Below are 27975 nucleotides of genomic sequence, written 5' to 3'. Positions count from 1 at the left end.
GTCACAGAGGGTCATTACTGAAAGCTGTGGCTGTTTACAGAGTGCTGTATCAAAGCATATTAAATACAAAGTTGACTGGAAGGAAGAATTTGGGTAGGAAAAGCTGCACAAGCAACAGGGATGACCGCAAGCTTGAGAATACTGTCAAGCAAAGCTGATTCAAACACTTGTGAGAGCTTCATAAGGAGTGGACTGAAGCTGGAGTCAGTGCATCAAGAGTCTCCACGCTCAGACGTAAATTTTGCATTTAATTTGGAAATCAAGGTCCCAGAGTCTGGAGGAAGAGTGGAGAGGCACAGAATCCATGTTGCTTGAAGTCCAGTATGAAGTTTCCACAGTCAGTGATGATTTGGGGTGCCATGTCATCTGCTGGTGTTGGTCCACTGTGTTTTCTGAAGTCCACAGTCAACGCAGCCATCTACCAGGAGATTTTAGAGCACTTCATGCTTCCTTCTGCTGACAAGCTTTATGGAGATGCTGCTTTCATTTTCCAGCAGGACTTGGCACCTACCCACACTTCCAAAGGTACCAAAAGCTGGTTCAATGACCATGGTGTTACTGTGCTTGATTGGCCAGCAAACTCGCCTGACCTGAACCCCATAGAGAATCTATGAGGTATTGTCAAGAGGAAGATGAGAGACACCAGACCCAACAATGCAGATGACCTGAAGACCGCTATCAAAGCAGCCTGGGATTCCATACCACCTCAGCAGTGCCACAGACTGATTGCCTCCATGCCACGCCGCATTGAGCCAGTAATTCAAGCAAAAGGAGCCCCTACCAAGTATTGAGTACATATACAGTAAATGAACATACTTTCCAGAAGGCCAACAATTCACTAAAAATGTTTTATGCTTATGAAGTATTCTAATTTGTTGAGACAGTGAATTGGTGGGGTTTTGTTAAATGTGAGACTAAAACATCACAATTAAAAGAACCAAAGACTTAAACTACTTCAGTCTGTGTGCACTGAATTTATTTAATACACGAGTTTCACAATTTGAGTTGAATTACTGAAATAAATGAACTTTTCCACAACATTCTAATTTATTGAGATGCACCTGTATTTCCCAGCAAGGTTTTGGAGCGTTTCTGTGGGATTCTTTGCTTATTCATCCAGTAGAGCATTTGTGAGGTCAAGCACTGATGTTTAATGCGAAGGTCAGGTTTATTCCAGTTCATCTCAAAGCTGTAGGATGGAGTTACGGTCAGGGCTCTGTGTTCTTCCACACCAGATTCATCCAGACATGTCTTTATGGACTAAAATGTAAGTCTGAGTTGTTTCAACTGAAATAAACTTGCATTGACTGATCTTAAAATATATAAGTGCCTTTATTTAAGATGCACCCTAGTAATGTTTTTTTCTAAGCATGTTCATAACAATTACTTAAATGTCTAAGGCCTTATCCTGGCTTAGTCTTAAGCCCTGTCTGTGAAACCAAGCCACAGTGTAATAAATATTATATGCCTATAGTAAGTTAATAAATAATTTTATCTAAGACTTTTCTGAAGTGGTTGGTGGCTGAATACAAACCATATCATTGTAAGAATTGGAATGTAAATAATTTTTATAGAATTCTGTTCAAAAACACCATTTGAAGCTGAATGCAGACGTTTAATCAGACAGACTAATGAATGAAACCTGCGGTCAAAAACGGTCATTTTCTGCCACCAGATAGGCTCTGCCCACAAAAAAACGTCATCACTGTTCGCAAACACCAAATAGGTCTATTAAAACACATAGTTAGAGCATCACTCAAGCTCAACTGAGCCCAGACAATTATTTTAAATAAATAACTAAACAATTAATGGCTCATTTGAAATCTGTGTATAAATTAAAAACTGTATACAAATTAAAAATACAAATTATACAGTGGCCACCTTTATCAGTTTAAATCTAACTTGGATGAAACTAAAACCATGTTTCTGCTTTCATACATATTCAGACATTCACAGAAAGCTCAAGGACTGTGCAGTAGCTGAAGAAATGCAGATGCAATAGTTTGAATTCATATCAGTTCATTATCAAGCCATTTACCATTTTGATAATAAATTGAGAATATACATCACAATAGAGGCTGTGTTTTTATTACTAAACAGTAAAATCTCTCACATTTCCAGAGGCTAAAGATTACTCTTAAACTTCTCAATTCATTGTTTATTCACAGCAAAGCCATGGTGAGATGCAGGTAGACTTTAAACACAATCATTTACAACACACACACATTCAGTGCAATTATAATAAATACGCCATGTAAAAAAATAAATTCACATAACCCTGTGTCTGAATGTAGTTTGTTCCAAACATGAACAAATTCTTCAATGAGAATTCCCAGTCAATTAGATAAGGAATAATTAGACCATATAATTCACATAACATGCATTTATGCAGGTTTCATTCAGTTGTTTTTCTCACTATGTACTGGCCTCGTCACATAATGATATACAGTCACATTTACTGTAAAACTTCAGCCCCTAAAATAGAGCTTGATGAACAAATTAAAAACAAATATTTGTCCAGTTCCAGTGAACGGACACGAACGCTGATTTGCTCACGGTTTAGTGAGTGAAGAAGAGTCCTAAACACTTGCAGAAACTACAGTACACAACAGATCAGTTTGTGAATAAACAGCAAAAGAAGAAGTCTGCAGATGGGTAAGATGCATTGAAATCTAGAAAATCAGGATATTAAAATAAAGCTTGAAACACTGCATGTTTAATATTTTACACTGAAGTTTCACCAGTGTTGTTTTCTTATTCAGATTACGCATCTGAACCAACAACCAAAGCTAAAAGATTCTTATGATGTCATATTTGAAACAAAAACTTGTGCAATTTGTCGTAAATAGACTGAGTTTTTACCATCTAGAGCCTCAGATGAGTAGGTTTCTGCTTTGTTTTTGTTAGCTCATGGAAATGAACCAGGATATCTTCTGATGCCTAATACTGTTCAACAGTTACATCACTCATTAAAGGACTTGTGACATGAGAAATCAAATGTTTCTTGATCCTGCAAGTTTCATAGATCAAAACATCCTCCTCATTATAAACAAAGCATTTATTAATCAAGCTCAGAAGCAAATCCATGTCACAGCTCCTTTAAGGGGAACCCAGCAACAAATCAGTTCCTGATAACTGCACTTTAAACCAATAGAGATGAACCCACCGGTGAAATATGCTGCATAGCCACTGTGGGAGTTTGAAGCCTTGTATACAAGTCAACTCTTATAAAAACTACTAGCATGTCACACCTCAGGAGTCTGGTTGTAGGTCTTCACATGCCGTTTGAATGGGAGATAATCTTAGGGTTTGTGTCTCTGTTTGTGTGTATTTACAGCACAGCTTCACTGGTTAGATCTTCTTGCTTTTTCCTAAAACAGAACCAGAATAAACATCAGCACACAGTGTTCCAGCACAGTGAACAGGTGTAGGTGTAGCTGTGAGTGAAATCACCTGTTGAACGCTGCTGTGATTGGGAGGATTGGGTCGATCTGTGCTGCAGATTTCACAGCCGGGTCTCGTAGACTTATTTATGAATGTACAGGAAGGACAGGACCAGCCTGACTAAAGAGAGAGATGAAAATATTAACTATTCGTTATATAAGCCAACAATCTGCTTGTTACGTACATTAAACTAGAAGACAGATCTATATTAGGGGACACACATTTAAATATACCGTTATGCTGTGTTTTTATGCAATCTTTTCCATTTGTGATCTCTTTCTTTCAAAGGTTTTGTAATATTTAAAGATAAAGTCTGTGGGAGTGTGTGGTTCATGATTATGTGGATGTAATTATTACCTGTGTGTTGCTTGATTTCAGTTTGGATCTGCCAAGTTGCAACATCTCAAGGTTAATGATGTCACTGACACTGTGTTTCTCTGGGCCACACCCACTGCTGCCTGTTGACCAATCAGAAACACACACTGATGCGAGCCGTGATACTGACAGTGAAAAGAGCAAGAGCAACTGGATCATTCATACACTACTGTTCAGAGGTTTGAGTTAGTATAGATTTTTTTGGTTAAAAGAAATAAATAGATGCATCAATTGCAATTTTCTTGGCTGATTCTGATTTATTTTTTGCAAGTGTGACCTGCCTGTATACAGTGCCTTGCGAAAGTATTCATTCCCCTGCATTTTTTTCACGTTTTATGTTGCTGCCTTATGTTAACTGCTTTAAAAAAAAAATTCTACATCAGTCTACACTCCATACACCATATTGACAAAGCAAAAACAGAATTGTCACAACTTTGTAAATTAATTACAAATAAAAAACCTGAAATAAGTACATTGCATAAGTATTCATACCCTTAACTAAATATTTAGCTGAAGCACCTTTACAGCCTCACGTTTTTTTTTGTTTGATGTGACAAGCTTTTCTCATCAGCATTTGGCAATTATCTGCTATTCTTCTCCTCATCTCGTCACGTCTCAAGCTCTGTTAGGTTGGATGGGGACAAACACACATTTTCAGGTTTCTCCAGAAATATTTGATTGGGTTCAAGCCCAGGTTGTGGCTGGGCCACTCAAGGATATTCACAGAGTTGTCTATAAGCCACTCTTGCTGTGTGTTTAGGTCCATTGTCCTGTTGGAAGGTAAGCCTTCTGCCCGTCTGAGGTTCTGATTGCTCTGGACTGGGTTTTCATTAAGGCTCTCTCTATATTTTGGTGCATTGAGCTTTTCTTCTACTCTGACGAGTCACTCAGTCCCTGCCGCTGAAAAACAGCCCCACAGCACGAGGCTGCTACCAGCACACTTTACTTTTGGGATGGTACTCTGCAGGTGATGAGCAGAGCTGGTTCCCTTCAGACATGATGCTTAGAATTGAGGTTCATCAGACCAGATAATATTATTTCTCAGATTCTGAGGGTCCTTTAGTTTGCTTTTTTGCAAATTCTAAGTGTGTTTTCATGCGTCTACACTGAAGAGAGGATTGAGTCTTGCCACACTGCCATAAAGCCCAGATCGGAGGAGTGTTGCAGTGGTGTTTGTCCTTCTGTAGATTTCTCCTATTTGTACATATGATCATGGAGCTCAACTAGAGTGACCATCAGGTTCTTCGTCACCACTTTAACCAAAGCCCTTCTCCATCAACTGCTCAGTTTGGCCAGGAGGCCAGCTCTAAGAAGAGTCCTGGTTGTTTCAAACTTCTTCCATTGAGAGTAACAGGGACTACATGCTTCTGTGACCTTTCAATGAAGCAGAATGTTTTTCTGAACTCTTCCCCAGATGTGTGGCTTGACTCAAACCTGTTTCTGAGCTCTACAGGCAGTTATTTTGACCCCAGGGCTTGGTTTTTGCTCTGATATGCATCATCAACTGTTGGACCTTTTATTAAGACGTGTGTGCCTTTCCAAATTATACCCATTCAATTGAATTTGCTCAAAGTCTAATAACACCTACAAGCAATATGATTGCTCCGGAGCTAAATTCCAACGGTCCCAGATAAGGGTATGAGTACTTATGCAATGGAATCATTTAAGTTTTTTTATTTTTAATAAATTTGCAAATGTTAAAAACCTTTTTATTTAATTTTTTTTGCTTTACCATTATAGGTTATGGAGTGTAGATTGATGTGGAAAAAAGTCATTTAAAGCAGTTTAACATAAGGCAGCAACATAAAACGTGAAAAAAAAAAAAAAAAAATGAAGGGGTATGAATACTTTCACAAGGCACTGTATAACAAAACAAATGTCATTTCCCATTATGTTTATAAATAGCCATTTTCCCCCAACTTTATTAAATGTCATCTTTCACATAAAATTCTCACATTTGGTCAATTAATTCTGTTAGAATAAGAAGCTGTAGATTTGTTACAATTCAAATTAAATCAATATCAACCAACTCCATCTTTCCACTGCAGAGGAAACACAGAAGCTGCATCTTAAGTGGCATTAGATGCATTTAAACAGACTGTTTGATGAAGCTGAGCTGCCATAAATGCATTTACACTGCAAACTTCAAATGCATATATAAATATAATTTAAAAGATTAATGTTATAAATATTTTTGAACATACAAGTTTAAAATGTTGGGGAAAATGCAATACTTAAATATGAAACCAAACCACCAGTAGATTACGACAAATGACTATTTTAATAAATGATTCATTCAGAAATTAGGCAAGTGACCGTCTTTTATGAATGGGTTATTGAATCATTGACTCACTTGATTCGTTCAAAAACGTGGATTCATTGCGTAACGAAACACTGCTGTGTTGCTCGAGGACACAAAACAGTTCTGCTGTGGCTTTGATTGGAAGTATTTAGTGGGGAGGAGGGAGTGTTTGAGTTTTCCCTCTTTTCCTTTTAAATGGCTTGTAAGAGCACCGTACGCATTTTACTTTCAAATTAGCAGTAATTCAGCGTCAATTGCTTTAATTCCAAGCAACAACAAAATACAATGCACAAAACTTCCAAAGTCACCTTTGATAAACGTCAGAAGTCAATAGGCTTTTCAAAATCCAAAATATTGCCAAACAGGTGCTTTTGCATTTCGTTTCGTAACTAAATGTTCCGCCATCGTCCAGTCTCTCTCACTTCACTCTCCTGCTGCTGATCTGTGATGCGACGGTCGTTCAGCTCACTGCATTGAGCAGCTGCATTCAATTATTAATTGTCCTCTAACTGAACAATGATTTTTATTACTATAAAAAAAAGTTTAAACGAAAATTAAAAGCGGTGAGCAATGACAATGACAAATATTGCTCAAATAATTAATAACAATTTAGGCCACTTTTGCCAAATATACAGCACATTCAGCATGGGCTAATCAGTGTCTAATCAGTGTATAAGCCTAACTTGTCCCACATTTGACATGGCAAATATGCCCCATATATTACAAAACTATTGAGGGCCACTTAACACTGGCTTTCTGAATTGGATATTTGGCTACTTTTAGTAGGATGCAACACAGTTACCTGATGCAGGCTAAGAAGGCTACATACCCAGCAATTTATTTTTTGAAACATGCTTTTAAAAGCAGTTTTTTTTATATGTGTACTTTGCAGCATAAAAACAAAAGTGCACTATAATGATAGCTCTTACTGTCACGGTTTCTGTTAATTTGGACTTTGTTTTCCTTTTGCACCGTTTCCCTTGTTGTGTTGATTGTATTATTCTGCTCAGGTTAATTATCCTTGTTTGGTCTGAGTACTTAAATGTGCAATAGTTGATTGTCTTCAGATTGTCTTTTTTGTTATTCTAGTTGAAAGTCTCTTCACTTCCTGATCATTAATCAATCATTAAGTTAAGTGGTCTAAATGCATTTATATATTCTGTGGAAGGTGTAGGACCAAGAAATGTTCGTCCAATCCAAACGCTCGGTATGAGCGTTTTAATTGGCTTTCCTACCTGCCTGTCAACATATATCATCAGCTATATACATCATCAGCACGTTCACGCACGCCGTGCAGACAGAGCGAGAATGGCAAACATCAACAACCCAACCTTCCTTCCTGGTATTGTAGTACTTTTACTAACTGTGCTATAAAGTTTTCTCACCGATGAATGACATGATGTAGCCCAGCGGTCCCCAATTCCAGTCCTCGCTCCCCCCGCTCTGCATATTTTGCATGTCTGGCTTAGTTAACACACTTAGTTAAATAAATACAATTTAAATTCACGTCTCGCACACTTTAATGCCCTTTGTTTCTGGTTTATTTTATTTATTTTCATGGCTGACATGCATCCTACCTATGGCTTGCTTGTGGCCCAAATTTGTCAAATAGGAGTGGACCACCCAAATGCCATCATTCTACACAGTATGTGGGCCGGAGCAAGGTGTTGGACCTGGGCCGGATCTGGGATAGTATTAAAATCAATGTTGCCCAGACTGGGCCAGTTCTGGTTTATTTTATTTATTTTCATGGCTGACATTCGGCCTTCCTATAGCTTGCTTGTGGCCCAAATCTGGCAAACAGGAGCGGACCGCCCAAATGCCATCATTCCACGCAGTATGTGAGCCAGATGAACGTGTCAAGTGTGTGCCTGGTCTAGGCCTCAGGAATTTTGCTATCTGGGTTCACACCAGTGACACCATAAACACTGACTATTGCAGCATGTTTGGACCCTGTCAAACACACGTGAGTGAAGCGAGCGCACCTGTGCTGCTGTGGCTGAAGCGGGGCGGTAAAGTGCTGTATCCTCTCCAGTCATGGCTAACAGGGCCGCTGGCGTTCGGCGGCGCTGCTGTGGGTGGCATCGACAGGCCGTTCTCCTGCTCCTGCTGGCGGCCGAGGCAGGCGTGACGGGCAGACAACAGGTAGAGAAACGCAGTGTCGCCATCCCTGTAGATGCCATACGACGCTAAAGAGCGGCTGTCAGAGCACAGACACTGAGCGATGACCCAGCGCTGCACCCTGGGGTGGAAACCATACTCAACAAACATCTGCAAGAGACAAACACAACATCAGATCATCGATTCAACAGATCAGATCTGACTTCAAGATGTGTTTGTTTTGACCTTTCCTACCTGCTGCTTCAGAGAAGCGACAGTCACATGAGGGTGGACTTTTACTGTGACACAACAGGAAGATGATGCATCTTCTATTACCACAGCTAAGCTGAAGAAGAAGAAAAAAAAAAACATCTGTGAAATGTGTCACACTCAGGACTTTAAGTTATATAAGCAATACCACACTCGTAGACGTGAGATATGGCTGTATATTGCTGTATACGTCTACAAGTGTGATATTGCGCTTATACAACAGTTCGATGACACGAGTGTGTAAATACATAAACAAAATAACAACGGAGTGTCTTTAAAAGCCCTTGTTTGTGCAGAACTACTTCCTTCCGCCGTGGATTCAAATCAAAGTTTTGCAGTTTAAGAGCTGAGCCCAAGCCCCCGTTACTAATTCCAAAATATCACTTTAGAACTAGTAACGAAGGAATGTTGGGTTGTGCATTAAAAGCTTATTGTATTACTGTACTAAAAGCTTACTGTATTATATAGAGTATTATGAGAGCGATGGACTGAGCTAATGTGATTACCGGCATCTGATACAGCATTCATTCTTCAGATCAATCTCATATTCACAATAAATCATTCCTTTGAATATCTGCTGAGGAAAGCCGTCTTACCATTAATATCCTTTCATCTGTTAAAAGGTAATTTTGCTGCTCAGTGCATTTGTTCACAGCGTCAAGCTGTTGTTGAAACTAAAAATAATTTGTTTGTGTTTATTTTTTCAGTATAAAAGTCTTTAATGCTGACTCGCTCATAAAAACAGTCTCGTCGCATCTAATGGCGCAACAATGTACAAAGGCAGAGCTCTGATATAAAGCTTTGAATTTACATAAACATGGGATTTTTCCAAAACTATCTTCTCTGGAACAAATAATAGATTAATGAGAAAAGATTGCCCGGTAGATTTACCCCAAACGAACTAAATCTCTACAGAGACATCAGAGCCAGTGGTAAATTCCAGAAGATCTGGCCGAGGTGAGGCGCTCTCACTGCGGCTTTATGAGCGCAGAACGGCACCTGACCATCTGGAGCTCACAGCTCCGAAAACATTGATGCAATTTTCAAATAGATGTTCTCTTTATTAACAAACTGTATAATTGAACTATAACAACTACATTCTTGCCTGAAAACCTCTTAAAACTACATTCCATGACACAAATACAGTAATATTTATAAAATCATACTGGATTTGGGAGTCACCATGACACTCGCTGTAAGAAGTACCGCAAGCGGAATGATGTGATTACAAACTGAAATAGCTGTTGGAGCTCTAATATCACACTCTTATCAGCCAATCAGATTCGAGGACCTGAAAGAACTGTTGTATAAATACATGTACTGCATCTATATGTATAGTCGTTTCATGTCGCTTTATTTTATTGTTTATTATTTTCAAGATTTCAACAGGAACGTCATTAACACATTAATACAAATAAAACAGTTATGCATCTTTGCTAGACACGTTAAGTCTCTATAAGTGAACGTTGAATCATTTGTTCAAGTGATTCATAGAGAAATGCTGATTCATCAAGTAATAAAACAAGTGAAGTCTTATGAGTGAGTCATTGAATCATGGAGTCAAGAGATTCATTCAAAAATGCTGATTCATCTCGTAATGAAAACTGAAATCTTTATGAGTGAATCTTTGGCTCTTTCTTTAAAGTGAATCATTAAAAAGTGCTGATTCATCTCGTAATGAAAACTGAAATCTTTATGAGTGAGTCTTTGGCTCATTCTTTAAAGTGAATCATTAAAAAGTGCTGATTCATCCAGTAATGAAGCACGTGAAGTCTTTGTGAATGAGTCACTCGATCAGTCTTTCAAGAGATTTGTTCATAAACAGCGATTCATCTGAAACAAGTGAAGTCTTTACGACCGAGTCACAGAATCATTCTTTCAAGAGATTCACTCACAAATGCACTTCCTCCACTAATGAAACAAGTGAATTCTTTATAAGCGAGTCATTGAATAATTAATTTAAACCAGCTTTAAAAAAAAAATCATTCAAAAGAGACTGCAGCAATTAACATTTTGTCAGAACCTCTAGTAAATCACGTTATTGTCTATTCAGAACTGTAGGAGAATCATGATCTGTGTATTAAACTAAAGATTATGACTCAGTTTCTCCAGAATCATGTAGCTCTAGATAAGACCGTAAAACATCCACAGACAAAATAAACATGAGGCAAAAGACATATCTGCTCTAATTGGAGCATGACGAGGCAAACAGACCTGATCTCTGTGCCGTCTGTGTCCTGCAGCGCAGGTTGAATGCTCAGTGCGATCTGCTGCTTGGCCAGATCTGTGGCATAGTGCACAGCGGCATGAGTATCTCCAGCCTCTATCGCTCGAGAAAGCTCTAGACACAGCTCCTCTACAGAAACACAATCACACAACGCTTACGAGATCAACTCCATTCAATGGGAACAAGATTTGTATTAGAGACTGATTTTCTTTTATAACCGATACAGATTCTTTGTATATGTAGAACCAATATTTATTTCGTTTTACTTGTTTTTGTTTCATTTCATCTTCATATCACAACAACAAAAACATTGTTTAATATCAGCAGCAGCAACAATATTAAAACAAATTGACAGTCTAATGTTTTCAAATAGAGAACAAAGTGAGTCTGTCAACTCTGCATAAATGTAATCGTTCATTTTAAACAGTTTAATAAAGCAATAAGTCCCAAGAAACAGTGATTTAGAGTGATTTCATAAAAGCTAAGGAGCATTATTAGGGAAAAACAAATCAAAACCAATCAATTGCTAGCCTATATATTATAAATATAAAAAATGACTAATAATTGCATTATCTATCTTAAGTGGTTGAAGAGTATGGGGCCAGTTTAACATCACTGCAGACAGCTTTCTGTAAACCATTACTTACTCAGACATCAATAAGAGCCACAAAAGTGTGCATCTAAATATAACAAGTTTATTTTGTGACTGAAAACAATGGTGGAACTAGATTATTGATCAATAAAAATCAAGCTTAGACCCAGTCGACACTCCCGTTAGAAAACAAACCTTTCATTGACAGTGACAAGACAGAGTTTTTCTCTCCACACTTTACATTCTGCAGTCCCTCATTTGAAGAATGAGAAATGTTGGCAACTGAGACAGAAAAAAAGAGTGACCAATGAACAATCAGAGAGGCTAAGGATATCTGACATGATAAACATCAGTCAAGACTTGACAGCAAGAAGACAGGTGAAGCAGCTTTTACTAGCGTTAGAGACAACAGAAGACATGCAGTAGATTGTGTGTGAAACAGGTTTAATCATTTTGATCATTCATTGGAAAATACCATCCAAACATCAGGTGCGCTGCTCTAGAGGCGACCGGCAGAAGGTGATTTGTTGCTCGTGCCGTTCCATGTATACCAGATAAAGTATTTATTTTTGTATTTATTGATTTATTTATGTGGTGGAGAGTTCATTTCTGGACATGCATGTCTTTTCAGAAGAAATTAAAATCTTAGTGTTTGTTCTTCTATGATGACACTGTTTTAGAAACAATTTATTGAATCTGTCCTTTCCTTTTGCATCGTGGCATGGTACGGTAATTTGAGTTTGTCAAATAAGAATAGGCTGGGTAGCCTTGTGAAGGTGGCAAGATTATCTGTGTTAATCAAGCTGGGCCTACCGAAACTTTCCAAAAGTCTGTTGTTAAGAAAGCCTAGATCATTCTCTGTGCTACTGACCACCCACGACATATTGAGTTTCAGATGTTGCCATCAGGCCGTCGTTTCAGAGTTCCTGTATGCAGTTCGGAAAGAACTACAGATTCATTTGTTACTGTGGACATTGAACAAGTTTGGTGGGGAGGAGAATGTATTTGGTCTGCAACATTTATGAACTCGAGTAGCGCCTAGTAAATTATTTAGGGATGCAGATATAAAAATGTTGGCCTAATTCTTTATATTTGAAAGCCGATAACCAATATGTTGGCCGATAAGTCTATATCCAATTTTTTAATCTAATTTTTGACAGCCTGATTACAAAAGAAGGTCTCATCATTAAAAGCCACGTTCCAAACACTTCAACATAAGCAGCCTAATTTGAACAGTGCATGTTTTAAAAGTAACTTTACTCTCCTATCACCAGTGAACTGAAGCGCTCTATTAACTTAACCAAACGTATATATACAGTGCCCTCCATAAGTATTGGAACAGTAAAGACAAAATTGCTCTGTTGGCTGTGGAGTCAAGACATTTGCAAATATGATCAAAAGATGAATATGAGACAACTACAGAATGTCACATTTTATTATTAGCAGTTTCAACACATACTGTACATGTTTTACCAAATAAAAAAAAAAAAGCACTTTTAGAGTTCATCCCACTCATTGATGTGAGCATAAGTATTGGGACAGTTGAACATAAGGCAGATATAAAAGATTAAAAGCTATTATTTAGTTGCAGATCCCTTGCACACAGTCACAGCAGTGAGTCTGTGACCCATAGACATCACCAGACTCTTGCTCTCATCCTCTGAAATACTCTTAACAGCCTTTAATGCAGCCAATCCCAATTGTTGCTTACTTTGGGGAGTTTCTACCGGAAGCACTTTATTGAGTACTTATTGAGTAATTGATGGTAGATGTACATAGTAAGTATATGGAAATAGGACTGTAAAATTAAGTGCACCGTTTTACATAAACATTACACAGGAATTACCAATACTTCAAACTTTGTAAGCACTGTTGTGGAGAGCAATTTAACATTAACACACACTTGTTTGTAAGTACTACATATTTACCACGTGTATACCAAGTACAGTATGTGTCTTGTTTGTTACCACATAATAGCTCATTTTTCCGTAGGTGCTACACATTTACCAGTAATGTATCTTATTAGTTACCATATACGGATACTGTAAGGACCTGCCTATTTGTACTCACTCGTCCATAAGCACTACATATTTACCATGTATATAGTTTAGTAGGTACAGTAAAGTATCTAATTAGATACCATGTACGGGAACTACCTGTAAGTGACTGTTCTTATCCACACTTGTCTGTATGTACAAACTAATTACCATGCATGTACGACTGTTACGTACAGCCGTGTTTCTTGTTATGTGCATGCACCTCAGTTAAGTACCTTGTGTTACCACTCATATGCCTGTAGGTACAATATATTTACCATGTATCAGGGAAGTACACGTACTGTAAAATAAAGTGCTACCTTTCAACCTTTACTCTCCTCTCCAGCTGGTGAAATTCATGTTCAATCAGATTTAAATCTGGAGATTGACTTGGGCAATCTAAGACTTTCCATTTCTTTGCTCTTATAAACTCCTTGACTGAACTGGCAGGGTGTTTTGGGTCATTGTTCTGATGCAATATGAAGCACTTCCCAATGAATCTGGTGGCATTTTCTTGAATATTGATAGGCAAGATGGTTTTGTACCCTTCCAAATTCATTCTGCTACTGTCATCATACATTAAGTCATCAGTAAAGTTGAGAGGGCCTGTTCCAGAGACAGCCATGCATGCCCATGCCATGACACCACCTCCACCATGCTTTACAGATGAGGCTGTATGCTTGGGATCATTGCAGTTCTCTTTTTTTCTCCACATTTTTGCTTTCCCATCACTAAGATAAAGGTTCATCTTTGTCTCATCGGTCCATAAACACTTTCAAAACTATTCTGGCTCACCTTTTTTGCAAACTCTAATCTTGTCTTTCTATGTTTGGTGCTGGTCAGAGGTTTGCATCTTGCTGTGTAGCATCTGTAATTCTGTGTCAAAGTCTCCTGAGGACAGTAGATTGTCATCAACCCAGCTTTCTGGAAGTTGTTGGTGATTTTACAGACACATTAGGGTTGTGCAATTAATCACATTTACAAATATGATTAAAAGATGAATATGAGACAAAACTACAGAATGTCACATTTTATTATTGGGTGATTCAACACATAGATGTAAGAAGTTCAGCACTTTTAGAGTTTCATCCCTCTATCTGATGCGAGCATAAGTATTGGAGAGAATAACAAGCAATTTGGTCAGTTGGATGGAAACAGACTCTAGACAGCAAATTTCACAAAGTTTTTTTTAACGCATATCTCTTTGTCGATAACAAAACAGCGCAAAATCTGGATGGAAACTTGATTATATTCATCTTTTAATCATATTTGTAAATATCTTGACTCCACAGCCAACAGAGCAATTTTGTCTTTACTGTTCCAATACTTTTGGAGGGCACTGTATATATATATATATATGAGATAAATCAGATATACATAAAATAACAATATTACAACGTACAATTGCACAAAAGGTTGCATATGCAAAAGCGAACTTAACTATCATGGAGGTATTGCTCCGTTGTGGACGCGTTCAACGCACGCACAAAACACAGGAGCACAAAGATCCCAAAACATTATTTACAGTTATGTTCACATTATAATTTTATGTAGCCTTTATGACTTGCCCTGCACATGTTGCACTTAAGTGTATTGTGCTTTTCAAAGTGATTCCAATCATATTTTAAGCATTTCAAAAACATCATGGCTCTGAAGGAAATAATGCATTATAAAAATTACATTTATCGGTCGATACCGATATGGTAGCATAAATATCGTGCATCCCTATACATTTTAATGCATGTTTTGGGAATTTGTATGTTTTTATGGGTGTTAATGGTTATGTGTGCATAGATATGTGGCACTTTGCTGCAATCTTACTTTCCCTTAACGGGACACTAAAGTTGAGTCTGAGGCATTAGAAACTCACGTATCAAATATGACAGAGTAGGGTTAAATGACCTCTGACCTCTGTGTGACTCTCTGAGCGAGGACATCATGACAGTCGCCCACTCCTGCGCCTCCTGCTCGCTGCGGAAGGTGAACGTGAGGCAGTCGTGGGGCGGCTTGATGAGTCGCATTTCATGACATCGAGCCGATTTGATCTCGTACTTCACAGAGCGCAGATCAAACTCTGCCAGAGACTGAGAGAGAGAACAGATCATCATAAACCTTCAGCTTGCTGTATGACCGCTGTCACCAGGGCAGGAGCTTTTGTACCTTATTTACAGTGTCAGGAAGGAAATGTAACTTTGGCAATGTAACAGTTACAGATTACAAGTTACACTATTTAAAATGTAATAAGTGTAGCAACTTCAATTACTTAAAGTCATGTAACTGATTACGTTTGATTACTTTTCTAAATTTCTAATATTTTGAACTGTTAATCATTTTTAAACATGTAAAGCAGGCAGGGTTAACCTTACAGTAGTGCTCTACACTAATTACTGTCGGACTTTCAAAATCCATCATTTGACACCACAAAATCAGACTTACTTTGAGATCATTCTGAGGTTAAAAAGCGCGTTTAAAATCATGAAAAGAAATAGTTTAGTAGCTATGACGCTGTTTTTGAAATCAAATCAGTGCAGCAATGACGGTAGACACTGGTATCTAACAATGCCATGGAAAAAACAGCTTTATCTTAAAAATATAAAGCATATAGCCTACATAAACCCAAATATGAAATAAAACCGTTATCGAATAAGCATGTGTCCTATTTTGTGTCCTAAACTCCTGAAACATTGCTGTTTTAGAGCAGCCGATGCAATTTGGGAAAGAAATCAATTAAATCCGTGTGTGTGAATATATTCAGATGTAACCCCCTTTCTAATCATTAACATTTTCATAAGTAACTAATTTTAACCGATTACGGTTATATTTATTTTGTAATTAAATTACTCCATTACATGTAACCAGTTACATCCCCAACACTGCCTATTTATTTACCCCTAAACCTGCATATTAGCTCCTGAACAGTACAACCCGAATTTCGGGAATATGTTGGTACGTTTTTAAAAATTTGAATAAATGAAAACTAAAATACTTTCAAATCACATGAGCCAATATTTTATTCACAATTGAACATAGATAATATACATGTTTAAACTGAGAAATTTTTACAATTGTATCCATAAAATGAGCTCATTTCAACTGATGGCTGCTACAGGTCTCAAAATAGTTGGGACGGGGGCATGTTCACTATGGTGTAGCACAGGGGTGGGGAACGTTGATCCTGGAGGGCCTCTCCTGCAGAGTTTAGCTCCAACCCTGAAAACACCTGGGAAAAACACCTAATTGCATCCTGAAGACCTTGATCAGCTGGTTCAGGTGCGTTTGGTTCCCCACCCCTGGTGTAGCATCTCCTCTTCTTTTCAAAACAGTTTGAAGATGTCTGGGCATCGAGGTTATGAGTTTCTGGAGTTTTGGTGTTGGAATTTGGTCCCATTCTTTCCTGATATAGGTTTCCAGCTGCTGAAGAGTTCGTGGCAGTCTTTGAAGTATTTTTTGTTTAATGATACACCAAATGTTGTCTAAAGGTGAAAGATCTGGACTGCAGGCAGGCCAATTCAGCACCCGGACGCTTCTACTATGAAGCCATGCTGTTGTAATAGCTGTAGTATGTGGTTTTGCGTTGTCCTGCTGAAATACACGAGGCCTTCCCTGAAATAGACGTCATCTGGAGGGGAGCATATGTTGCTCTAAAACCTTTATATACAGCCATTTGTGCCCCCGTGGCAACTTTTTTGAGACCTGTAGCAGGCATCACATTTGAAATGAGCTCATTTAGTGGATAAAAGTGTACAATTTCTCCATTTAAATGTGTTATATTATCCATGTTCTATTGTGAATAAAATGTTGGCTCATGTGATTTGAAAGTCTTTTAGTTTTCATTTTATTCAAATGAAAAAAAAAAGCCCCAACATTTCCGAAATTCAGGTTGTACATATTAGTACCAAAAGTGTACCTTCTTTTGAAAGACTGCAATCCCAGTGACAGCTTTTGTACCTATTTTTCTGAAAAATGTATTTCTGAGTATTTGTTTGACCTAATAAAGATGTTTACAGAACTTTATATCTATCTACATGACACTAGACTATGAGGGTAAACAGTGTTTACATAGACTGACAGATATACAGACAGCACTGATCTGATGATACACTATGAATGTGAGGATAGTGAGTCTGACAGCTAAACAGCACTGATGACAGCTGTGTGTGTGTGTGTCTCTCTCTCTCTGTGTGTGTGTGTGTGTGTGTGTGTGAGTCAGTGCTCGAATTGAATCAAGTCTTATGGGGGGTCCCCACCATCAGACTTTTTTTTTTTTTTGGTGGGGGTTAGTCTCGCAATATACAATTTATACAAAATAAACAATATATTTGATCATAATATGCATAACTATATACTATTTAATGTTGCATAACAAATAGAGATAAGCTACTATTCTTCTTTTAAATGGCTTACTCCAAGTAAAAATGTCTGAGGGACCCCCCTAAGTCTATTTTTTACTTCTTATGGGGGGTCCCTAATGCCTTATGGGGGGTCCCGGATCCCCCCAGCCCCCCTTCAATTCGAGCAGTGGTGTGAGTGTGTCTCTATGTGTGTGTGTGTGTGTCTCTCTCTCTCTCTCTGTGTGTGTGTGTGTGTGAGTGTGAGTGTGTGTGTCTGTGTGTGTGTGAGTGTGTGTGTCTGTGAGTGAGTGTGTGTCTGTGTGTGTGTGTCTGTGAGTGAGTGTCTCTGTGTGTGTGTTGTGTGTGTGTTGTGTGTGTGTTGTGTGTGTCTCTCTGTGTGTGTGTGTGTTGTGTGTGTCTCTCTGTGTGTGTGTGTGTGTGTGTGTGTGTGTCTGTGTGCGTCTGTGAGTGAGTGTCTCTCTGTGTGTGTGTGTGTGTGTGTGTGTGTGTGTGTGTGTCTGTGAGTGAGTGTCTCTGTGTGTTGAGTGAGTGTGTGTCTGTGTGTGTGTGTGTGTGTGTGTGTCTGTGAGTGAGTGAGTGTGTGTGTGTGTGTGTACCACGCTGCGTCCCCCGCGGTCGGTGTTTCTGAGTGTGAGAGTGAAGAGTCCGGCTCGGTTTGTGTTCATGTTGAGCTGAAGCCGCAGTGAATCCGAGCGCACCGACAGCGGCCGCACCGTCACGCGCACCGACATCAGCACCGTGCAGCATCCCGCGCTCGCAGACATGTCTCCCGCAGAACCGAATCACGGCGGACTCACATCATCTCCATCCTCACGAGCAGCGGCGACAGACTCAAAACAGGAAACACGTCCGATGTTTTTCTGCCCCCTCCTTATGACGTCAACATGTAGTTCCATGTGCGGATGCGCATCAAATAAAACCATTAAAACAAGAAAAATAAAAACTTTAATAATTGAATAAAAATCAAACATATTTTTCACACATAGTATTTGTGGGCAATAAATCTGGAACATACAACTTATTTTTAAATACATTAATATACAGTCGATGTAGTAGCAGCCTATTCATGTTGTCTTTCTTAATAAAAAAAATAATAAAACAAATATATAAAATAGAATTAGAATACAGAGTGCTACAGTCAGAGGGTCAAATAAAGATGGAGTGTTTTTTATTATTATTATTATTATTTGGCAAGTTCAAAAGTCTTTTATTTTGCCGCTCAGTGGCGTTGTGACGTCATTCACTCTGCGCCGTTTTCGTTTTGTTGTTATTTTGACTGATGAAGGGTCTGTTTTGAGCCCCTCAGCATTTAAGGTGTATAAAGCGCTCATAAGTGTGTTGAAGTTGTGCTGAACAACATGTAATATTTCCGACATCACTTGTGTTGGTAATTTTGAACGGAGTATTGTAGCTTTGTCTGTAATGCAGCATAACGTTAGTTTATTTCTCGTAAATAGCGGCTAAATGTATGCCTGGAACAGAGGGATTCACTTATTATCCCTGATTTGTGTTGAATAAATCTTTAAGCTGACAAAGAGAAGTTTCCTGAGCTCTGCCTGACATCACTGTTGTAAAGATGGAGTTTATTAAAGTGGAGATTGTGGACACGAGTGATCCAGTGAAAGATGAAGACACTGAGCAACAGAGAGGTTGGTGTCCGTTTATGATTCTTAACGACTGATGACAAACATTAAAGTAAGCTTGTTGTATTTTATGCATTTGGGAGATGAAGTACATGCTTTATCCGTTTGAGAGTTGAATCATGACCTTGTCATTGCTATGTTCTGCTAAACTAAAGGAATACAGTAATAAAGCTTTAGCAAATTTTCCAGACTTGAAAATCATAAAAGATGCCAAACAGCATAATTAAACATATTCTGTCCAACATGTTAATGCTTCGTTTTTAAAAACAACTGCATTATTTTTCACATAATCTACCTTTATTCTACACCCGTCTCTTCTCTTATGAAAGCTCCGATGATTTCCTGGTTTTGTGAAGCCCCTCCCTCAGAAATGCGCGATGGCCTCTGATTGGTCAGCTGGCCTCAGTGTGTCGTGATTAGGGTTGTAATGATATCAGATTTTCACGGTATGATAATCGTCTCAGAGTATATCACGGTATATATTAAACAATAACTCTTATCAGTAACAATGGCTCTTTAAATAATGAGAACAAGTTATTTGAGTGAACAAATCCTTTATTGCAACAAACTTGAAATCATTTTAATGAAAGTATTGAAGTCTCCCTTCTGAAAACATTTTGAAAACATTTAATATTATTTAAGAAAAATAAAATAAAGGTATACACCTTATGTATATTTATATCAGACTTTAACATTTTAATTAATGTTTTAAAATGTTATCAAATGAATATTTAACAAAGTTAAATTATGGACAAACATGATATTCCTTAAAATATATTTCTGTCATAATTTCAGGTTAAATTGAACTTTTATTTTGACAGTTGTAGCCGATCTTTGAGTTTCAGAATGTATTTGGCAATGTTTATTTAAGTTTTCTGTCAAAGCAGCTCTGTTGAGGTTCATGTTTACGCTGAAAACACCGTGCATGCGTGCTTTTCATTCTTTTTTTAACTGTAGATATGTAAATGTTTATGGTATGATAACCGTGCACGTTCAAACTGTGATGGATCGTCATACCATCATTACATCAACCCTAGTTGTGATTGGCTAAACTGCCTCTAGTGCGTCTGAAGTCCCGCCCCTCAGCTCAGCAGCATGTGCTCTGGTTGTATTGTAAACAATGGCGTCATCTATATTGCTTATCAATGTGAGAACGATTGAGACGCAGAGGATATTAGTGAAGAGGATCACGGTATGTTTTTTTTTGTTGTTGTCTCATACGTTTAGATACGCAGTTATTTGTAAATGCTACTGCTTATGTTAGATTTTAATATGTTTTTATCCCGATTAAAGCTTTAATACAGTTTGGCAACCGCACACTGTTGAAACGCTTCTCCTAACAATGATAAAAATATCTGTCTGTCTATACCCATAAGGGCTTTTCACACTTGCAGTTGTTAACCCAGAGTCATCCTAAACCCCAGATAAACGGGTTATCTGTAATCACGTTTCACACTGCTCATACTATACCTGGGGTTAACTGTTAATCCTGGGTATTCATTAACAGACGGGTCACATTCCTAAACCCTCGGTTAACGTTCTTATTTGCATATTTGCGGTGTCACTGTCACTGATTGGACGAACCTGTTTACACAGCTTTTCCTGCGTCTTGCCAGTTATTAAAAAAAATGTCACAGCATAGGCCTTTATACACTTAGCCGTTTTAAGCTTCATGAGATGCACAAAGGCAAGAAAACAAAGAAATTCAAATTTTTACTTGCCCTGCCAACATTTTCACTGGCCCTGACACACACACACACAAAAAAAGTTGCTGTTATCATTGTTTTTGATCTCTATTATAATAAATAAGCTTATGTGACACCAATATTTTAGATGCCAAATAAATTTTACAATTCTTTATTTCAATTTTGATACCACAGCAAAAATCACTAGCCAGAAATAAACATAAATATAAAGTTTAAACATTATTAAAAGTGTATAGCACAAGTAATAGCCCAAATAATCATAGGCCTATAGCACAAATATAGAAATGACATGATGCTTTAGGTTTTTATGTTTGTAGATGTTCGGGTACATACATAGAAAAATCACATATTGAATAACATTTGCATGTTCTTCACTCTTTGTTGCACCTTGATTTTCATAGCCATTTGAAATTAGAGGCACCCACTGCATTTTAATCGTGAATTGATCCACACACACACACACACACACACAAAACATGTGCAATGTTTGATTTATATTAGACTGTATAATTTCAAAATCTGAACCAAAAACAGAATGACCTGACTTTAGCTTTGTGAAATTATGCCACATAAAACATCTGCATGCATGACACAGAAACAGCAGGCGGGCTGAATGAGACGTAATTTCACTCTCTGCCAGCAGGTGGCGCTTATACAGCAACTCCTTGGTTTCCACTGCAAACAGAGCAGCGCTGCGCTTGAACACTAATTTAAATGCATTATACGGAGACAAAATGAAAAGAAAACGCCATGTAAACCCAGAAACGCATATACAATTCAATATTTGGATTTTCTTCCTATATTTCGTGCATCGTGTGAACAGGGATCTTGATGATCTGACTGCTCCTATTTGTGTTCGTCTTCAGCGTCTCTGTTAACGGCCGTTCGCAGACTAATTATAATAATAATGTAACATTTCCACACATTTGGAAAAATGATTGCAGTGTAATTTGTGTGCAAGCACCGGACAGAGATAGCCTGAAATAAAACAAAATATGATCGGTGCATCTGTACTCCAGTGTATAAATTAGACTAATCATTGTTAAAGCTACAAAGTTACTTGCCAAGATGGGTATTTTGACATACTTTTGTATGTATTTGCCCATTCGGGCGGCTCGCGCATGTCAGAGACACGGCTGTCTGTGCGCGCGCTGTTCACACAGAACAGAACACAGCGAGCGAGTACTACTGGATGGAGTTGTCTTCACACAGAAATGCTTTTTAATCGCTTGATTTTTAAATGAACAAGGCTTTAATTAACATGCAAATGATACAATTTTGTGACGACACGGCAGTGGCCCGATCGGGCAAGTGACAAATACGTCTACTGTCCCGAACGTCTTTCACACTGGACCCGGGCCATCGGGAGGTCCTTATTGTCGAGCCCTGTCTTTGAATTCATTATTGCGCGATTATAATGTCTGCGATTATGAACGTGAGTTTGCGTAGCTTTTCAGTGAATTACGGCTCTGTGTAGTAAATGCTGCTCCATCTGAAAGCAGCTGATGGAGATTTACTACTAATCACAGAACCAGCTTTACTGACGAGATGTGCATGACAATCGCATTCGATTAATCGTGCAGCACTGAAATGGACATATGTTTACTTCAAGAATGAGCAATGTGGCATAAATGAGTTTGAAGTTAGGTGTTTAAAAAAACAGAGCAATCAGAAAGAGTTTTTGCTGATAGTTCACGCCATCAACTATAAGTGCCGATTAATCGGCAAAACCGATACATCGGTCGACCTCTAGTCAGAATTACCTTTAAGCATCACTTAAATTGAAATGTACTTTAGTGTTTCTACTTTCACTTTTCTTGAACTGTTTTATTTTGACTATTTAATATATTTTGATTTTAGACCAGATGGAGGTGAAAGAGGAAAGAGAAGAACCGAGTGACATCAAGGAGAACTACTTTATTGAAATGCCTGAAGATTTTAAAGTTGGAGAAGCGTCTTTAACTGAAACAACAGAAGCCAAATATTCTTTCTCCTGCCCTCAATGTGAAAAGACCTTCACACATAAAGCAAACCTTAGGGATCACATAAAAATTCACATTGGAGAGAAGCCTTACGCATGCCGCCTGTGTGGAAAGAGCTTCACGTGTAAAGGAAGCCTTAATGGTCACATGAGAATTCACACGGGAGAAAAACCGTTCACATGCCACCTGTGTGGAAAGAGTTTCACATGTAAAGGAAGCCTTACATGTCATGTGCGGATTCACACCGGAGAAAAGCCTTTCACTTGCCCTCAGTGTGAAAAGAGCTTCTCACATAAAGGAAGCCTTAAGTGTCACATGAGAATTCACATCGAAGAAGGGCCTTTCGCATGCAATCAGTGCGGGAAGAATTTCACACAGCAAGAATACCTTAAACATCACATAAAGATTCACACCGGAGGGAAGCCTTTCACGTGCCATCTGTGTGGAAAGGGTTTAACGTGTAAAGGAAGCCTCAAGTGTCACATGAGAATTCACACTGGAGAAAAGCCCTTCATGTGCCTTCAGTGCGGAAAGAGCTTCACAAATAAAGGAAACCTTAAGATTCACGCAAGAATTCACACCGAAGAGAGCCCACTGACTTGCCTTCAATGTGGAAAGTGTTTCACGCATAAAGAAAACCTTAAATGTCACATGAGAGTCCACACCGGAGAGAAGCCATTCACTTGTCATCAGTGCGGAAAGAGTTTTGCTCGGAAAATAATCCTTCAGAATCACATAAAAACTCACTCCGGAGAGAAGCCTTACATGTGCAACCAGTGTGGAAAGAGTTTCACAGATAAAGGGTACATCAAGCGTCACATGCGAAGTCACACCGGAGAGAAGCCGTTCACATGCCCTCAATGCGGAAAGAGTTTCACGCATAAAGGAAACCTTAAAATTCACATCAGAATTCACACCGGAGAGAAACCCTCCAAGTGTCCTCAATGCGGAAAGAGCTTCACACATAAAGGACAGCTTAAGGATCACATGAGAATCCACACCGGAGAAAAGCCCTACACGTGTCCTCAATGCGGAAAGAGCTTCAAATGTAAAGGACACCTTAAGACGCACATAAGAACTCACACCGGAGAGAAGCCTTACACGTGCCACGAGTGCGGCAAGAGCTTCACGGTTCAAAGAAGCCTAAACATGCACATGAAATATCATTCGGGAGAGAAATTACATGAGTGCTCTGAGTGCGGCAAGAGGTTTGCAGAGAGCAACACTTTCAAAACGCATTTGCTCATTCACTCTGGAGAACGGCCGTTTAGTTGCGATCAGTGCGGGAAAAAGTTTATTCTGGCGGCGCGATTAAAAGCACACCTGAAGCTTCATACGGATGAGAGACCCTACTTATGCTCTTTGTGCGGAGAGAGTTTCAAACTGCTTGGCAGCTTAAAATCGCACCAGAAAATACACGCCAGTGAGAAATCGCATGTGTGCCCTGAGTGCGGTAAGGCTTTTACCAGAGCGACATACTTGAAACGGCACCAGCGGACCCACACTGGAGAAAACCCTAGTTCAAGAACCCTAAAACCATAAGAATGCAAAGCCAAGCCATGGATTTTCAGTGTAGCTCTTTGGTGGACTGGCATTCGACCCAACTGTGTGACCCTGAAGTGATTTGGAAAATGGATTTTAAGCACATCGAGTTATGCTTCACATTATCCAGAGTAGAGCAATGCAAAGTTTGTCTTCGGTAATGAGTAAACAGTGTGAGATTCAGATGTAGACAAAAGCAGAATTTTGTCCAAAATGGTGCTTTTATTTAAGAGGGGTTACATAACCTAATGGTGATATTTGTGCTCTTCAAACAAATGTAAGGCAAGCCAAAATACTAGCTAAACATGCCATTTATGCCACTAAGACAGTGCAGTCTGGCTAAAGAAAAACATTGTGATTTTGACACATGATAAATATTTAACATTCCATATAGTTGCTGCTTTAGTAAAATATAAAAGAACAAAGAGCAGAAAAAATATTGAAACCCCAGTTCTTAAGTTCAAAAGTACTAAAACTGACAAGCAGTTCTGGTTAATGCCCATATTTAAAGGTGCTGTATGTACGTTTTTTACTCTACTAAAGCATCAAAATACCATAATAGGTTTGCAGATATTTAAGAAACATGCTAAGTTAATATACTTGTTTATCTGAAAAACAATGCTACAGTCACAGTTATTCTCCTTTGAAAATGTGTGTTCCGGGATGGAATGTCGTCTCTGTTTTGGTCTGTGTAACCCGCCCACTGCCAGTTAACCCAATTGTATTTCGGCATCCTGGGTTGCCAGTTGGTGGAAAATACAGTGTATTTAATTTAATTCATCGTCATGTGTGCTCGTTTCTGTGCATGTCGTCAATCTGGCAACCTGCGCGTGCTTCAAGTCTGAGTAGGAGGGGCCCGGTGAAAATCGATATTTTGAATTTGGACTGCAATACCTAGTTCAATTCTACATACAGCACTAGTTAATTCTACATACAGCACATATAAATGCATAGTTCATCCAATAATGAAAATAAAATTAGCTGTTAATTTAGATACTCCCAGACCTTCCAAAATGAAGGTGATTTGTTTGTTCAGTAGAACAGTAAAGAAGATGTGGTTTTTGGTGATTCATCAAATATAAGTCAACAGCTATCGTTGACTTTAAGAGTGAAAAAACATATCAAGGAGCACAAAATGAATAGCAGAGGTTCCTGATGATATATTGAGGTCTTATGAAGCAAAACGACGAGTCTGTGCAAGAAACTGAACATTATCTACAACATTATTACCTGTAATCCAGAGCCTCAGGCAAATGGCCCAGAGTGATTTCCAGTTAACAAACCAATCGTTCTTTTGAACTGGTTCTTTTTAATGACCTCGATGAACAGGATCAAGAAATCAGACTGAAGTGTCTGAAACAGTTCGTGGCTCAAGTAGCACAGATCTGCTACTAAATCAGTTCTTGCTTTTGGACGTCTGACAGACCAATGAGCCGCTGATATGTGCATACGTGAACCGAACACTTGAATGAACATTTTTATGATTTCTCATTGTTTATGTAAAAAGGTGAAGTGATTAAGTTTAATTTAACTAAAAAAAATCTTCTTCACAGTTCTAGCTAAGGTAAAAAGTCACCTTCATCTGATTGCCTGAGAGTGAGTAAATTAACAGCACATTTTAATTCATGGGGAACTATCCATTTAATGCTTTTCCATGCTTTGCTGCAAATTGAAAAAGCAAGCTACTCATTAAAGATGCACATGCTTGCGTTGTTGAGTGAAACAGAAACCCGGTTCTCGTTGTAATCGCATAGCTGTAGTTATTACAGTCTGAAGGCAGCATATATTCCCTCCTTTGTAAATATTGCATGTCTTTAGTAAAATAATGATCTTGTATGCCTCTATGATTGCTGAATGACAATAAAGTTAATCTTGATTTATGTCAGTGGCTTGCTTTACCTTGAGGTCCTTTATACTAATTAGCATGTTATAATTTCACATATTTAGCCAGCTGTGTGGATAGTCTAGCTACTCTTACTGTATACTATTATTAGTAAACGGTTGGCTTTTTTCTGTGGTGATTTGCGTGTGTTTACACTGTGTGCTCCTGAGCGAGACCTAAAACATGGTGGAATCTGAACTAAGAATGAACAATACTTCTACAGCATTTATTAATCTTAGTTTGTTAATTTCAGCATTTACTAATGCATTATTAAAATCACAGGTTGTTTGTTAACATTAATGCACTGTGAACTAACATGAATGAACAACTGTATCTTCATTTACTAACATTAACAAAGATGTAATAAATGCATTGTTCATGTTGGTTAATACATTAATGTTAACTAAAGACACCTTATTGTAACGTGTTACCCATAACATTTGAGTTTATATATACTATTACTAAGTTCTATTTGGATTTTCATGACAATTTAATCATAAAATGACTACTGTTTTGCATTAATAAGTGCACTTACTAATAATACTTGTTTATTTGGGAAGCAAACTAAATGTGCAAAATGTAATTTCATATGGAAATGTATATATTATCCTCTTAAATTTAAACTTTTATTAAATGAGTTGCATTATTCTTCTATAATATTACACAGAACAGCTTCAGTGATTATAAATGGAAATAAATTAAATAATTCCAAGGCATTTTGTGACTTTTCTTACTTCATACACAAAAAAGTGCAAAACTTTGGCAAACTTAGATTTATTGATGATTTGATATTTTAAAATAGTGATTTTATATTTTCAAAATATAAAGTATAATGTATAAATGAATGACTAATAAGCCAATAAGTGCTCCTCTGCTGCCATCTACTGGTTATAGCGGGGATTTGATGTATTTCTTTTTTTTTTTCTTTTTTTTTACATACAGTGAAAAATAAAAACATAAACATAAAAACATGTTTATGTCTGAAATCCATGCATTGTTGTCCTTGTTGATTTGTATTTTTGGGCGTTTACACATGGACCTGGTATGAAATGAATCTGATCAAGTGGTCAGCTGCAACATTTTGAGTTTAGTTTATTCATTAAATGGAGTACGGTTTAGATCATTTTAGTCCACATGGTGATGATGATGTCAATAAATGTGGATATCTAAGTGATAATATCGAGAGAAAAAAATACAAAATCCAGATTCCAGCCATATTTATTTGGTATAAGTCTGAGGAGCTCTGCAGTGCATGAAGCATCTTTAAATCTGTGCTACAGTAGGCTATAATCAAAACATGCATAACTGGAAACTAGGCGAGATGACATATTTGAAAACTGATGATTTTTTGCATTAAAAAATCAATGAGCAATCATTGATGAAAATTCTAAGAATACATTTTCATAAATTCTAAGAATTTGTAATACATAAGCTCTTATAGTTTACTAATATGAATAATAACATAAAGGAGGGTGTGAACAAATGTTGTCTTACAATTTAACACATTTGACTTTGTAACCTT

The 27975-nt window shown here is 38.0% G+C and overlaps 2 protein-coding genes across 3 annotated transcripts; one reads left to right on the top strand and one right to left on the bottom strand.

The window, feature by feature from the left end:
- Nucleotides 1-960: 960 nt before the first annotated feature.
- LOC306846197 (ranBP-type and C3HC4-type zinc finger-containing protein 1-like) lies at nucleotides 961-19705 on the bottom strand. 2 transcript variants are annotated; one of them, XM_079379355.1, is made up of 10 exons: nucleotides 19637-19705; nucleotides 18295-18568; nucleotides 15256-15430; nucleotides 11506-11592; nucleotides 10706-10847; nucleotides 8477-8567; nucleotides 8107-8392; nucleotides 3802-3902; nucleotides 3454-3564; nucleotides 961-3371 (listed from the first exon to the last, which is right to left on the bottom strand). In XM_079379355.1, exons 2-10 carry the CDS (start codon nucleotides 18460-18462, stop codon nucleotides 3345-3347), a joined length of 1188 nt encoding a protein of 395 aa, XP_079235481.1. In that variant the 5' UTR covers nucleotides 18463-18568; nucleotides 19637-19705; the 3' UTR covers nucleotides 961-3344. The 2 variants fall into 2 exon arrangements, with proteins under 2 accessions (XP_079235481.1, XP_079235480.1); XM_079379354.1 differs by lacking the exon at nucleotides 19637-19705 and having other exon boundaries at nucleotides 2071-3371; nucleotides 15217-15430.
- On the top strand, nucleotides 18940-26450 carry LOC306846179 (uncharacterized protein). Its single transcript, XM_079379328.1, has 2 exons — nucleotides 18940-19347; nucleotides 22908-26450. The coding sequence occupies exons 1-2, from the start codon at nucleotides 19275-19277 to the stop codon at nucleotides 24569-24571; spliced, it is 1737 nt and encodes a 578-aa protein (XP_079235454.1). The 5' UTR covers nucleotides 18940-19274; the 3' UTR covers nucleotides 24572-26450.
- Nucleotides 26451-27975: the final 1525 nt, after the last annotated feature.

This window comes from Barbus barbus, assembly GCF_936440315.1.
Source record: "Barbus barbus genome assembly, chromosome: 26".
NCBI lineage: Eukaryota > Metazoa > Chordata > Actinopteri > Cypriniformes > Cyprinidae > Barbus > Barbus barbus.
Note: the sequence above shows the minus strand (reverse complement) of the source record. Positions and strands in the feature narration are given on the sequence as shown.

What these genes read in the sequence shown, in the direction of transcription:
- LOC306846197 (XM_079379354.1), bottom strand. Translation starts at nt 18,462, where the DNA reads ATGTCTGCGAGCGCGGGATGCTGCACGGTGCTGATGTCGGTGCGCGTG. An exon ending in TACTCTGTCATATTTGATAC is followed by an intron (nt 11,593 to 15,216) that starts GTGAGTTTCTAA and finishes TTTCTGTCTCAG; the next exon opens with TTGCCAACATTTCTCATTCT. An exon ending in CTTCAGCCACAGCAGCACAG is followed by an intron (nt 3,903 to 8,106) that starts GTGCGCTCGCTT and finishes ATTGGTCAACAG; the next exon opens with GCAGCAGTGGGTGTGGCCCA.
- LOC306846179 (XM_079379328.1), top strand. Translation starts at nt 19,275, where the DNA reads ATGGAGTTTATTAAAGTGGAGATTGTGGACACGAGTGATCCAGTGAAA. An exon ending in AGACACTGAGCAACAGAGAG is followed by an intron (nt 19,348 to 22,907) that starts GTTGGTGTCCGT and finishes TTTTGATTTTAG; the next exon opens with ACCAGATGGAGGTGAAAGAG.